The sequence below is a fragment of the Mchenga conophoros genome, linkage group LG9 (assembly GCF_057382185.1).
Source record: "Mchenga conophoros isolate Kocher_MC1m ecotype Shallow Benthic linkage group LG9, M_conophoros_male_GT1.1, whole genome shotgun sequence".
NCBI classification, from domain to species: Eukaryota; Metazoa; Chordata; class Actinopteri; order Cichliformes; family Cichlidae; genus Mchenga; species Mchenga conophoros.
The window spans coordinates 25,937,509-25,952,324 of record NC_140534.1 but is presented as its reverse complement, the minus strand read 5'-3'; the positions used below and the strand labels follow the sequence as shown (position 1 = coordinate 25,952,324).

General features: G+C 41.3%; 1 protein-coding gene across 3 annotated transcripts in view; it reads right to left on the bottom strand.

Moving 5' to 3' along the window:
- prex2 (phosphatidylinositol-3,4,5-trisphosphate-dependent Rac exchange factor 2) overlaps positions 1-14,816 on the bottom strand; it is a 92,205-nt gene that overhangs the window by 58,815 nt on the left and 18,574 nt on the right. For 2 of the 3 annotated variants that reach the window (XM_085287248.1, XM_085287249.1), the window contains exons 4-11: positions 14,346-14,450; positions 12,200-12,301; positions 11,228-11,389; positions 8,504-8,637; positions 7,833-7,936; positions 6,201-6,350; positions 4,202-4,343; positions 180-280 (exon numbers count right to left, since the gene is read on the bottom strand). In XM_085287248.1, coding sequence (XP_085143374.1) covers positions 180-280; positions 4,202-4,343; positions 6,201-6,350; positions 7,833-7,936; positions 8,504-8,637; positions 11,228-11,389; positions 12,200-12,301; positions 14,346-14,450 — 1,000 coding nt within the window. The remainder of the gene's footprint in view (positions 1-179; positions 281-4,201; positions 4,344-6,200; positions 6,351-7,832; positions 7,937-8,503; positions 8,638-11,227; positions 11,390-12,199; positions 12,302-14,345; positions 14,451-14,816) is intronic. The other variant, XM_085287250.1, reaches the window with a different exon arrangement.

Genomic DNA, 14,816 nt, shown 5'->3' with positions numbered 1-14,816 from the left:
GCATTCTTCAGACATGTCTAGAGGTTAGGTTAGGGAATGGCAGGCATTTGCATGCTCTACACTGTGCAGCACAAAGTAAATTAGACTGTGGCAGATTTGATTTAATATGTGGGACAGCAAAGGATGATAAAGCGGGTCTGAGTGGGAGAGAGGACGGGAGATAAAAATGAAAAACTAACCGTGGTGGATGATACCATTCTCCAGCAGAGCTTGACCCAGGTGAACCCCTTCTTCTGGGTTGTCCGTTTCACCGATTTCCATCAGCCAGGACACAAACTCACTGGTCGGGTGGGGGAATAAATTTCAAAAAACAGAAGCTCAAAATAAAGAACTGGCACAGCAACATACGTGGCTCAGTCGCAACAACACAACACAAATGCACAGAAAACCCATGGGAAATTTCCTCGCTTCATAAAAGGGCAATGTTTGTGATTATTGGAGAGAGAAGAGAAGAAACAGCCTTCATAACTTTCTACAAACTGCATTTACTCTAAATCAACGTGACTATGGCAACAAACACCCGGGCTGGCAAAGGGGGAATGATTTATTTACAGTCAAGGCCCAGGTTTGTTTGTTAAAACAACCAGCAGGCCTTAGTTCTCGCTTTTTGTCCAGTTTGACTTTATTTAATTTAGACACACAATTTAATAACATCAATAACAGAGGATTTGACTCAAGCTTGGGAATTTCTTGATAGAAAAACACGTTTTTTTAGGGGGTGGGTTTTTCCCCCCTCTGCACCATTTACAACTAGATAGAGAAAAACAAACCAACCACTAAAAGGACCAAACACAGCATCCAATGTTCTGGCCCAAATGAACTTAATGGGATAATTCTTTATAATTTAGTGACTCAATAAAAGAGACAGAGAGTAAAGATAGAGAGGACTGAGCATGAACAGGCAATGCAGCGGCAGTCTATCTGATTACATCCTTGATGTCCCGTCTGAAATAACCCCCAAAAGGATTTGTGCATCTTTCTGGGATCAAACTGGGGCTCTTTCGCTCGTTAGATGAACACTGCTACACTATGGAGCCGCTAGTTACGAGTAAAAATGGAAGAAAACTGGAAACATCCTGCGCAGCCTTGGCCCAAGTGTAGAGCACACTGCCCACTAATCACAAGGTTTGCTGCAACTCCGTGCGCCAAAGGGCTCTTGGGCAAGATACTAAACCAAGTTGCATATGATGCCAGGTAAACACCTCACGTGTGTGTGTGTGTGTGTGTGTGTATGTGTGTGTGTGTGTGTGTTAAACTGGGTGAATTCATTTTTTTGTAACATTTCCTAGCCAAACTTGAATTTTTGTGGTTACTTATATGTTGTCATGGATTTATTTTTTTTTTAATCTCCCACTGAATCAAATATTTTACAAGGTTAAAACAGATTCGAAGCTTAAAGGTCAACTTTTTAGGAAATTAGGATAATCCTTTTATTTCCAGCAGAAGTCACATAAAAAAATATTATTGGGGGCAGGGAGAGACGCTCTATGTAGAACTTCTGGAGGTCTTTATGCTTGTTTAATATGAGTAGTACTTGGCTTGGCAGTCAGAAGATGTGGTTGCCTCTAACTGAAGCTTCATATACACATGCTTAGGTATAGACTAAACAAACAAGACAGAAAGTGTTAATTAGTGCGCTTTAAAGGTGCTTCATTTAAATACATTTTAGTGCCTTCGGGCAGAGACGGCCAAGCTGTTTCCCCCCATGTGGTCTTTATGGTGAGCTGAACAAACTACCCGCTGGCATAACTTCATATTTACAGAACAGGAAGAGCATTGCAAGAGATAAAAAGGCTTCTTACAGAACTCTCAGCAAGAAAGCAATTACGCATGTTTCTCCATTTTCCAATATCATTTCCCATGTCCATGATCATGGTGCATAAGGGGTTGCTCCCGATGCATTCATCCAAGTGTAAGCATTTATGACTGTATGAATATGTGGGTGAATGAGGCTTGTAGTATAAAGCGGTTTGAGTGCTCAAGCAGAGTAGCAAAGTTCTATACAAGAACCAGTCCATTTACTATAACTGTCATAGATACTCACCAGCATCTGTCACGACAATATACTGCTAGAGTCCATCATATGTAGAAAATGGTTTTTCTGTTTGTTTCAGGTTTAAAATTGGATGATAATGTCAGACTAGGTGGCTCTCACACACATTTTCTTTGATGAATTACCCTCTCGCAGAAAACTAACCTCAAATAAGATCATAACATTTTTCTGAGACACAGAAATAGCCCTCTGTTTTAAAAAGAAAAAGTCAGAAAGAAAAAGGGGGAGGCGTGGAAAGGGGATAATGGCAAAGCATTTCACAATGGAGGGAGTGGGCTGACTTGAAGCCATAGGCAATGTGGTTTTCATCAGAGACATACAATGCTGGTTTCCATAAGCCAATTACGCCTACATGTAATCGTCTCCGAAATCAGTGCAGACAGGAGAAGTACCGAGGGGCCAGAGATGTCCTTTTACCCACAAGTGGTCATCCAGGTGTAAGGGGATAGGTTTTCAAAGAAAGCTTCCCTGAGCTTCTTTCTCACCATATGATCGCTTCAGACTCAACAAGATGACCGCATCGGACTAGTGTTTGATCCTGCTAATCTTTTCAGCTGACAGATCCATTCCTTCTCCGGACCGCAAGGGATCTGGTGTTGTCTGTGTGGACCAAAGGAGAAAGTAACCCTTCATTTCAAACCACCATGCCATGTAACTTGGCCACAACTATGTCCAATTGGACTTTTTGGTTGGTTTTTGCTCCCCTCCTCTCTCTTTATGCTTTTAAAAATAACAGGGATTTTGACATGACTGTATAAGCTCGGGAGATTTTCAACGTGACTGTAACAACTCAAGAAAAACAAACTGAAAGTACAATTTTATAACAAATGGAAAACATGGCTCATTCTGAATTGTACTGGAGTGTTTACAAGGCAAATTTGTTAGAGAGGATCAGAACTTGAACAGAATCCAACCCAGGCCGTCTTTTGGAAGCATTCAATGATTTAGCTGAGCCTTTAAAATTACAGGCGTCCCTCTGTAAACATATTTTTGGCTGCCACACGTCATCATCAGAAGCTTCTTGTTTTTATTATCTTTATCCACGTTCGCCACCTTCTCAGTCACACTTTGTCCTCTTCCCACATTGGGGTACAATATGGGATAGATGCTATATAACAAGAGAGGATGCTGAACATGTCGAATGGACCGAGCGAAAGAGTTTTGCAGTTCCCAGATTCCCGATAAAAGTGTCTGTGCCCACATATTTGATCTCATTTGAAGTAGAACTACAAAAAAAAAAAAGTTCGTCCTTGTCAGGCATTCAAGTCTTTTATCTCATTAAAGCACACAAGTGCGCAGAAACCTACAACACTGACGTGAAACCAATTCGTCTGCATTTCACATTATGAAAGCAAAATACCCAAATGGTGGCATCAACTTCTGCTTACCTAAAATAACCCAAGGACGAGATTTTCAGCAAAGCTCCACTCACGGTAAATATTTTTCACCTGTCAGCGAGTGCAGGAGAGATAGTCATATTCAGACTCAAAAGTAAATATGGAAAGCGCGCCCAAATTAACTGTGAAAATTCAAGGACAACAATGAGCGTGACACACTCTGATGGTAACACACGCACACACAGACAGAGCTGCCCTCTGACATAATGAACCTTCTACAACAATTACCTCATGGATTTCTCTGCAGACAGCTTACTATAATCTAACATGGGCGAGGGAGCAAAAGGGGCAGTCAGCTGAGCCGCGCAGGGATATCTAGCCTGTGATTTATGACTGGCATTCAGTGGCCGATCCATCCCCAGACACCACACCAATAATCCTTAAATAAGATTCATGGGCTAAATCTCGCTGGATTTCATTTTCCCGTGACTGAGATGGCGGCTCCACAACACAGAGTCTCTTGAGCAGAAAGTGCCATTGCTTTCTTCTTTCCAGCAGCTGTCTTTACAAATCCTGGCCAATTGATCTTTATTATTACGTTACATTACTAATACCACTTCTTTTAACATCAAGTACAAGGTCCTATAAATCTTTAGAGACACACAGAATACAGATTTAATCTTTGAAAGGCTCCTGGCACAGTCCTGCAGTCTGACCTACTCACAGGTAAAATGCTTACATGACACAGAGAAAACCCATAGGGCTGAACACTCGATGGAATAAACATCAAGACCAGCAGAAGGATCCTTACCTTCCCAGGAAACACTTGGGGAAGGTGGTGAGCTTGCGTTTCCGGTCCTTTATGAGGTTACCCTTGGTCATGAGGTGATAGAGCTTCTCTCCCTTCTCTGACACCATCACCCACGTATCCTGCTCCATGCCGAGCCTCAGACCTACACAGGAGAGGGTGCAAAGAGCCCGTCAGTATCACCGCATTAATAATCTTTGCACCTAGCTCCGATACTAAAAGCATCAATCACTAGACGGAGAAGGTTAATGTCTCCTAATTTGACAAGATAATCAGCAGTTGCAATTAGGGCTGGGCCATATTATACCGTTCACGGTAATACCGGTATAATGTTAGGCAACGATAGGAAAATTAAATATCGCGATAGAATGGGAGTAAAACGCGCATGCGCAGTGCCTTTGTTTTCATACGCACATGGCCGATTGTTGAGTGAAACAGATGAACCAGAATTGGTTTGTAAAAATGGTGCAACTTCCGTGATGTGGAACTGGTTTGGTGTTTGTCCGTCAGATACACAACAAAGCACATTTTTTTGCAGAACATGCAAGCGGCCGTTGTTATTGTCGTATTTGTCGGACTAAGATGCTCTTAAATCTGGGAGTAATCTGGGTCCTAAACTCCGTATACTTCAGGTCAAACAACACTGCAGCATCACTTAGAGTTAAAAACTGTCTAAATTCTTTCATCTTTAATAAAACGATCAGCATTGCTGCTTTACCAGGTGTAACTATAAAGTTTAACTTCCAGGCATCCATGAAAACAAAAGTTATTACATTTAACGGAGTTAGAAGTTAGCAGGAAGCTAGCGGAAGTTAGCTCGCTAGTTTCGCTAGTTACCTAAGCATGATATTGCATGTTCTGACTGAGAGATTTCTGAAAAAAATCAAACGTACAGCTCTGCTATCACTTCCAACATAAATGAAGACAGGAAACTAAACAGCAGTGACGTTTGTAGGGTTACTGAAGTTTGGCTAGCTGGTATATAATGATGTGCTACGTGATCGCTAGCGACACAGCTATGTTAGCATAACATAAACAGTGAAGCTGGAGGACGAACACTAACACTTTTCCACTTATAAAAGTTAACGTGAAGGTTCTTCATGGTTAGAAACAAATGCAATCGCATGGCAGGATGCTGTAAACGGACCAAACTTCAGTCAGGTGAACAACTGAGATAATCCATCCACAATACGAGGTTAGTCATTACTATACTGCAACAACATGGGAATAGAGCAGCTGCCAGAGAATTCAACATTAATGAATCAATGGTACAGAAGTGGAGGAAGCAAGAAGAATGAGTTTAATAAAGTTTGATTTATCTGACTGCTTTGTTTCGCTTAATGTGCCTTATAATCCCGTGCACCTTATGGTCCGAAAAATGCGTACTGCACACTGCAGTTTAATGTTGCAAAGCACCTCTTTTTAACTTCAGTGGATATTATACATGGTTATGCTCAGGATATGTCAGCCCATTTCTACTGGAAATGCCTTTTGGTTAAACTTTCAGCAAGGAATTTGCATTTGCACTGTTACATTTTTATAAAGCTTTAATGTACATAAAAACCAGCTTCTTGTTTAAGTGAAAATAAATGGAAGGTTGTCTTTTTGCGCTAGTAATGTTGTGGAGTTGTATTTTGTCTCGCATCAATTATATCGTCGGTTATATCGTTATCGCAAATTTTCAAATATATATCGTGATAAATATTTTTGGCCATATCGCCCTGCTCTAGTTGCAATAGCCTTCATTATGTGATCTGCTTGAGGGAAATAACACAGCTACTCAAGAAACCCCCTTCAGTCCTAGATGCAGATCCCACATGCTGTTCGCAGCTGGGATCTATTTGCGTTTTTAATCATTCAAGTTATATTGCTTTGTATCGATTTTCCCAAAACGCAGCCTATATTTTCAGTTATTTAAATCAAGACAGATGCTAAGGAGAAAACATTGACCAGCTTTCCCTGAGTGTAATAAAAGCCCTGACACTGACAAACAGTTGCTTACTTTTCCTGCGTTCCCTCTCTTTCATGATGGCCTCCAGCCACTCCTGCTTCTCCTCCGGGGTCTTGGCCATGCAGACGAACCACTTGTTCTTGGCCGTGTTGTGGATCTTCCAGCCGTTGTTCACTATGTTCCCGCTGCTGTGGTAGTCAGCTGAGGAGGAGAAAACACAGGCAGAAACAATCTCAGCTCCTTCTAGTTAGCTCTTTGCAAGGGGAGGACTTATTTAATCCGAGAACTTTTTCATATTTGAAAGGGGAAGGCCATGAGTCTGTGGGTACACTGATCGTGACACTGTAAACAGAGTTATTGGGAAGTTGGGTTCACAGTAAATAAGGGTTACCGCATGAAACACAGCAATAACATGGGGCACAAAGTGAGTCGCTGCAGAGAAAAGCAAAGCCGAATGACATAGTGACATCAGCGCTACTATAAAGGAGTGAAGAAAAAAAACAATCTATAAATTAAAAAAAAAAAAACATGCCTCTTGATGAGTTATTGCTTTCCTTTATAGCAGCATGTGGTCTATTTTTAATAAAAAATAAATAAAACAAAACAAAAAAACAACATCCAGAGAATATCATACTTTGTCTTACTGCAAATGCTGGACTCGGACTCATTTTTCCCTGCTCTACTATCAGACTTTCTATCGAGTGGTTCATTGATTATCGCTCTTCTCCTTTAATGAGATAAACGAGAGGGAACAAATGCAGAAGGAGGACCATCAATCAGCATTATTTACTACTGAGTCCTCAGAATACTCCTTCAGAGCTGGTGCGTACTTGTGATTAACTATGCCTGTAGTATATACATGTTAAGAAGCCTCCAGATAAAGGAAGTGAACTCTTGACCCATCATCATTTTCATCTTTTAGGAACCCCTTCCAGTCTCTTCCCAACATTCCTTTGATTTTTCTTTCTAAGCTTATCACAAAAAGCGACCCATTACAATCATCAATTACAATCACGTCTAAAAACACAGACGGTGTGGTGGTGGTGTCCTTTATATGGAATGCCCCGAGGGCGTGTTTCAACCTCAGGCAGCAAGTGTGCGCCTGGGAAAAAGTCGTGGCACTTTGTTAACATAGGAATCCAAGCTAAAATAATCCAGTCACCCTGGCTTTAAGATTGAGATCTCCCGCCTGTGGTGAAGAACACCCACAAGTTACTGCTCTGCCGCCTGCCTCGCCTGTTTATCCAGACCCAAGCCCATCCATCCCTCACCAAAAACACCCAATATTACTGCCCATCTAGGACCGTTGGAAAGGAAATGATGGCTTCTACAAATATAAATGCTAATCAGTGGCTATGTGAGGCCAAAAGACACATGCGCTCAAGTTCACCGAGGACCAGCAGCAGCACAGCCCCAAGGATATGTAACTATAGACGTCTAAAAAATGTTTATAGGTAAGTCTCATTTTTCCATTGGCGATCCAAGTGTAAAAATCACACAGTTGTGCACCAGCTCACGCCAAGGACTATGTTGTCTACTTCTCCGTGTGGCTTATTATGGCATGTATTTAAATTCCTGCTGCCAGAACTGCTGTAAGTTAGCACAGGCAATGACAAAAAATAATAAACTCAAACAGCAGCTGTCCAAAATAACCAGGGTATCTTCTTTTAGAGCACTGCTCACCTGTGCCATCATCCACATTTTCCACCTCCATCACCTCAGTGCTGATTCTTCCCCTGAACAGGTAGCGAGGGCCCTCGGTGGACGCCTTACTGTTTTTTAAACGCCTTTGACGGAGAGAAACAAGATGATGATTAATCCTTAAACATTTAAATCATATTTAATAGACTGTCACACTTACCAGCCTATTTTGACATCAAAGGTAATCAGTAGCAAAATACTTTACATTTAATACTTGATACTGTATACTCAGCTTCTTCATCCGGTTTCCTGCTGCCAAACACAGATTAATTAGACGAGTTTCACGATTCAGTTTTGCCTGATCGGAATAAATGTCGTATTATTTGCATCCGAAGATTATCTGAAAGATCAATCTAAAAGGAAAATACTACCCAAACGTGGTGGTTCATATCCCTACCTTGATTAATCACCCAAAATTTCGTCTAAATCCTTTTCTAATATGAGTCTTCCATCTCTGCCTCCTTAAACGTTTTTCCAACTCCCTCACAAAACAGAACCTAAAATACTTCCCATAGTAAGAGGAAAGGAACGGTGCAGTGAATTATTTATAAAGTCTGTACTTTAAATGTTCTGTAGGAGGACAGACACACAGGAATTAGCACAAATATAATATTTTCATTCTCTCTGGAGAAGAGTAATGAATAAAAAGTCACCTATTTTTCTTCTTGCAGTAGACCAGAAGCTTGTCGAACAAGAAAAAAATCCTCTCTTGTATGTTCCCAGCTGAAATCTTCAGCAGGACACCCTGCATTAGCATCTCCGTGCATGTGTCTGTGATATTTGAACCCTGGAAATGGACAATGGTGCAGGAAAACCCCCCCCCCAAAAAAAAACAGGTGAGTTGTCATTAACATGCATGAGAGACGTGGGAATTTGTGCACAAAGTTCAAGTTTTAATTTTAAACTATAGTAAAGTATATAAACTGTGGCATTTATCATTCACATATATTGTCTGAACAGGAGGAGGGACTACAGAACCCAACTTTTTCCTCTTCCCACTCTCAGGGGTCTGTAAAAACACCCCCGCTTCCTCACAGCAGATTGCTGTGGGATTTTAAAAACGCGCGGCCGTTAATAGCCTCTACAGAACAACATCCCGTCCAGTCCAACCATGTGCTGCACTGTCACGTCTGGTCACCAGATTGGTTGGGGTTCCTGCTGCAAGTGATAAAGTGTGCTGTCTTTTCCCCTTACCTTGCCTGCTCTGGGAATTTATGTACCACGTTTGATCAGCCCTCCAGAGCTAAAAATAACCCCCATGCGCACAGAGGCGGAAAATGTGCTCCCAACGGAGACACGGGCGGGCCAAAACCTATCCCACGTTTTCCCCCCCCTTCTTTTCCTCCCTTCCCTTCTGCTGATCATTTTTCACTTTTCTTCCCCTGCTCTGTTCTTCGCTATCTTTTATTCCTTCCTCCACACTTTTCTTTTTAACTCTCCCACTCTTTCAAGGGCCCATGACCAGATGTTAAACTAATTTGCAGCTTTTCAATGTGTGCGCACCAGACACAGAAAGAGGTCTCGGTCACTTGAAGGGGCCAATGGCAACATCACACCGGTCCAGATTGTAAAGCAGCGTGTCCTTAATGGAAGAACTGACACTTCCTCTTTGTGTTAGACATGCTTTTAACAGAGCCTCCATCCTATTCACTTAAATTTGCACTTCTTTTGCAGCATTTTTCACTTGTTCTTTATATTAACCGTGCTCCATAGAAAAAGCTTCACACTTCAAACCCTCAATCATCCGTTTCATCCAGAATTCAAGCATCTACTTTCATAGTAAGACAATGACTCATAACAATTGCAAAGCAGGATATGCCATTAATTAAGAGGGAAAAAAAATAAAGCATTAAGTGGTATTTGCCAATTACCTCGAGAGATGAGAGAATTTTTTAAGCTAAGGGAGCCAAATCAAGCAAACTCTACAACTCAAGTACATTTTAAGCATGCTAATTAAACTAGAGAACAGAATGTGAAATGAAACTTGAAACTACAACCCTCTAGTCTAAAATTAACATATTTTTATAGTGCACAGTGACAAAACACAGACACATGCAACACTAACCAACTGGCAATCACTACCCTGACGAATGCTGGCAGCACACAATCATGGCGACCACTTTGGGCCACAGCCCTGCTTCTCAAACGGGAGGTGAACCTGCCAGGATGCCCCGAGGGTAGCCAGCAGTGAAGCGGGTCAGCGCTAACAAGCAATCATCCCAGGAGGAGGAGCAGAAATGGAAAAAAAACAGCGGCTCTCACAATCACTCCTCATCCCACTGAAATACCTCAAAAACACCCACACAGAAAAACAAGATACAACCATCACTCAGTTCTTTCTCCCTCCACCTCTCTTCTCTCCCTCTTAGTTCCATCTCATTTAGAGCCGGAGAGCCTGGCGTGCAGCAGTCGCAGGACCAGCTCCAGAATGAGCTAATGTTTACAATTAATAAAAAGTACTGAGGGGAAACTGCAAAGTAGCTACAGCCAGGATTATGTTGAACACAAGATGTCACCCCACCCAAAAACTAAGCCTGACTCTGATTACGCTATTCTTAGATTTGTGTGTGGTTGTGTGTCGCTAAAACCTGTATAATGGCCTTACATTGAGGTTTTGGGTTGGATTTAAACTGTATTAATGGATCCACTATTGAAGTTCCTGCCATATATTTTACTGTAAAGCAAAACACTCGCACTAAAAGGCATCCAATAATACAGCAACTCTTTAAAGTTGTGGGTGACCATAGAAAAAGTAGAACAAGTCAGTCAAATGCAAGAAACTCTAAACATTTTAGTCAAAAAGCCTGTTTTCTATTTAGAAACAAATATCTGTTGCTGCCTGAAAAGGCTCTATCAACACTGCAGCATGTCTGTGTGCATGTGTGCTGGAAGCCTTAAGGCCCTTTCACATGAAGCCAGGTCAATTACATAAGTATTCTGCCCTCTTTCTGTACAATTACCATCTCTTTTTACACTTTTTCCAACTGCTACGACCCCTTATTAAGCCTACCTACGGGGGGGAAAAATAACCCTACATACAAAGAAGTGCAATCTACCCGATGGTGATCTGACTGCTCACCCCAAAGCATGACGTCTTTAACTCAACCATGCAGAAGAAGTATGGCTATTGTGAATACAAGTCATTGTTCCCGGCGAGTATGCGAAAGCTTAAAAGGCTACACAAGTCAGGCCATGTGGAATTCTTGCTGGCACAGGGCTGAGTAACTTTAAATAAGTCATGACTTTCAGCTTAAGTAGTGAAAGCTCAGCTTAGGACAAAAACAAAACAAAACAAATCCCCAAAACTCTGAAATACAGCAAGACGTTAAGTTAAAGTTAATGAAATAAATCATTAAATATGCTTTACTGAGGCTCACCTCCCAGCCCTCGATATGCGACTGCCATTCCTCCAAAATCTCCAATTTTTCCATCTGTCTCTTGGCCTCATTGATGCTGGAGCACACCTCTTTCATCACCTGCAGAGACTCCTGTACCAGAGCGTAGTCGTTGTGCTTCTTCGGGGTCCTCTTAAGCAGCTCCTACGCATGTACAGATCACACAAAATGTCACATAATTTCACAGAAAAGTATAATTAAAGCGACGCAGTTGGAAGAATAGCTGGCAAATATTGCTCCATCATGAAAAGCACTTCACTTTTCACTCTCTCGTGGTTTTTGAGTTTAGTGGTTTAAACCCTTCTGCTGAAATGCCAATCTCATAATCTGTAGTCTAAACACTGTGTTTTAGCATGTCAGCTACTATTAGTGCACAATTTACACTCTTCTGGATGTATTGGTGTTACTTTACGGCCCTGGCAGCTGAAAGACTTCAAAAACGCAACGCATCGGATTACCCCCTTATTATCATAACATCTCTGCGCATATGTTGGTGGCTGTTTAGAAAGCGCCTGGGAGAATTAATAGATCATAACAAGATAAATGAATAGGGACAGCTCAGATCACCAACTCAAACAAGCCTTTGAAAATGTATTTCATTTCACTCACGTTTCACATTCAAAAATGGAAACTTCAAAACTAACAACCTAGAGTGCCAGTGTGAATGAGCCCAGTCAAAGTGTCTGAAAGCGCAGCTGGGCCGCGGAGGTGATGATAGGCCTCGTGTTATTCCTGCAATGTGGCTGTGCCAGGGAACTAAAGCAGAGACGTGTCAGAATATGAGGCCAGTGTTTCATTAGCAAGGCAGAGGTTGATGTGAATAGGATGGGACAGCCCTAACTAATGACTAGGTGTGGTTGGACGAAAAAGAGGGGAAGAAGTTGCTCTACAGAGGTGGCGCATGGGTGTGGTATCTCTTTAACACATGGTTAGCGTGCACAAGACTATACTCACTCTGAGCAGCAACGGGTACTTGCAAATCCTCTGAATGGGAGCTACCAGATATCCCTCCAGTGGGACCTCTGTGTTTTTCCTGCCTCCCAGCAACATGTAGTTCTGGTGGGATTGAGAGGAGAGGATAACAGAGGAGAGTTAAATGAAATATGAAACATTGTCAGAGAATTCGTACTAATAATAAAAAAAAAAAATAACATTACCGGTTACGAAGTGCTTTAAAGCTAGTAAAAGGTAAGTATGAATGTTCCAGCATACAGATTCATATATATATAGTGTTACATTCATTGCAACATACAACAAATGCAACAAAGTATTTGAGAAAGATTATGAAGAAGCTAACCTATAAAATGAGTTTTCAGCAGTCTGTTCAAGCAGGCTGTTCCAAAGTCTGGACGCTACAACCTCAAAAGTCTCCAGTTTTAAAATAAGAGCGCCGAACAGTTAGCAGGTATCAAAATACATCGAATGCATACACAAAACTTTATGTGTTAGCATAAATTAGCAAAAAGCTGTGAAAATATTTTCATCTTCAATAAATTAACAAAATGATACAGAACTATTTAACAGCTGATTATTTCTTTTAAGTGATGTAACCGTTACAAATGTATTTGTGCCATTAGCTAACCATTTCGATGTTTAGCCATGATGTTATCTTGCTATTTCAACTGTTAACCCTCAGAGTTAGCTAACATTTAACTTACAGCTATACTTTTAGCAAAATTACTGACAACTTTTTTATTCCAAATTCAAGCTAGCTGGCTGTACTTCAGCTGTGTTTGTCTATGACTAGACTTTAGCTAAAACATTTCAACAGTTAGCCATGAATTTAGAAAGCTATTTGAAACACATAGCTAACTTTCCTACTCCAATTTGTTCAAGTCCTGTCAATTCTTTCATTTTAATAGGTGAAGTAATCTTTCAAACTACACTTTAGTAAGAAGTATTTTCTGGGTTATTTGTAGCCATGTTTTGGAATCACGACACTACCAACACTATCCACAAACTAAGTTTTACTTTTCTCCCTCAGCATGACAATTCATGTGGTAGATTGCAAATTATGAGGAAATATTCAATCACACCTTTCTCTCACCTGAAATTTAGAAGCGGTACTGCTGAATATAAACACTAAACCAGATTTTATTGCTGTCAGCAGGCCAAAGGTTATAGTGGAGGTTATATGGAGTGGATATCCCCATCTTGGTCACTGTAGGGTCTGGGAGATGACCTGAAGTATATAAGCTCATGGCGGACTGGAGCTTGGAGGGTAACACGAGACCCAAACGGCCCTGATGGCAGGCTAGGTTACCAAAGGGTCAAGGCTATAAAGACCACAGCAGATCAGTGTCGGTTAATATCTTTGGCTAAACTGCCTCCTTAGATTAAAGACACCAGTTTTCCATATAGTTGTATATAGTACATGCATGTGCACATTTGTCTCTCATCCTATCAATTACACTTTGAGAAAAGGTCATACACTTCCCCACAGACGTCTCCAATCAATACAAGCAGACCTGCCGTCATACTCTAGGTTTTCTAAGTGTTTAACTCTTTACTGGAAGAAGGCGTCGTCTTTTCATCGTCTCCAAACACAGGGTGTGATGAGATGCTTATAACTGTCACACACAAAAAAAGGAGCCAAAATTATTAACAGAGGATAAAACTATGATTGGGGACCTGTGCATAAACAGAGAAGAAAAATGTGCACATTTTTTGACCTCCCTAAACACAATCCAGCAGTGGGAACGTAGTCAACTTTGTTCTCGCAACACGATGCTCCCCTGTGGAAGTGAAAGTTTCTAAGAACGTCGGAACAGGAAGTGGGAGTCAGCCCACGCACAGGGGCAGAGCCACATCAGCTGTCAAACAAACTGGGACACAGAGTAGAGGGTTTTACACTGTCCAGCTGCTATGTGTGGGTGACTGCGTGTTTGTATGCCTAGGAGAGTGTGTAGTGGCCCTTAGAAATCACCTCAGACGCTGTAATTGTTCCAGAAATCATGTTTCTGTTTTACCAAGAACTGAAACAGATTTGTCAGATTTAGGCTTGAACTTACAATTTAATTGTTACTGAACCTAAACACATACATTTTTAAGACTGCTTACAGTTTCTTCAAATGCACAAAGGTTCGGAGTCTCTTCTCACCAGTAAACATGTCCTGACATTTCTGATCTTATTGAGCTCCAGCAGCAGCCTCTGGGCCTTCTCGTGGTTCCCGCAGTATTCGTCATAAATCTGAAAACGGCTCCTCTGCAAGAGCCAGAAAAAGTCAAGGTGAGAAAAAAAAAAAAAAAAAAAGGGGGGGGGGGGGACATGTAAGGAGCAGAAATTATGGTCAGAAAGCAACAGAAAGAGGGCAACAAAGTCAAACAGAAAAATGGGAAAGGAGAGGAGGGCATCAGAAAACAAATGAACCCAGACAGGGCAGTAAAGAAGACAGGAAATCTGACTGCAAAATATAGAAAGATGAGAGAGAGAAAGAGAAAGAGGCAAACTGACTGGAGAACACATATATATAATTGAGAAGATATAAATTATTCGTCCCACTCATCACCAAATACATAATAGTGATCATATCCTGCCATCTGCCTTGCAGCCATGACCGACAACCTTCCA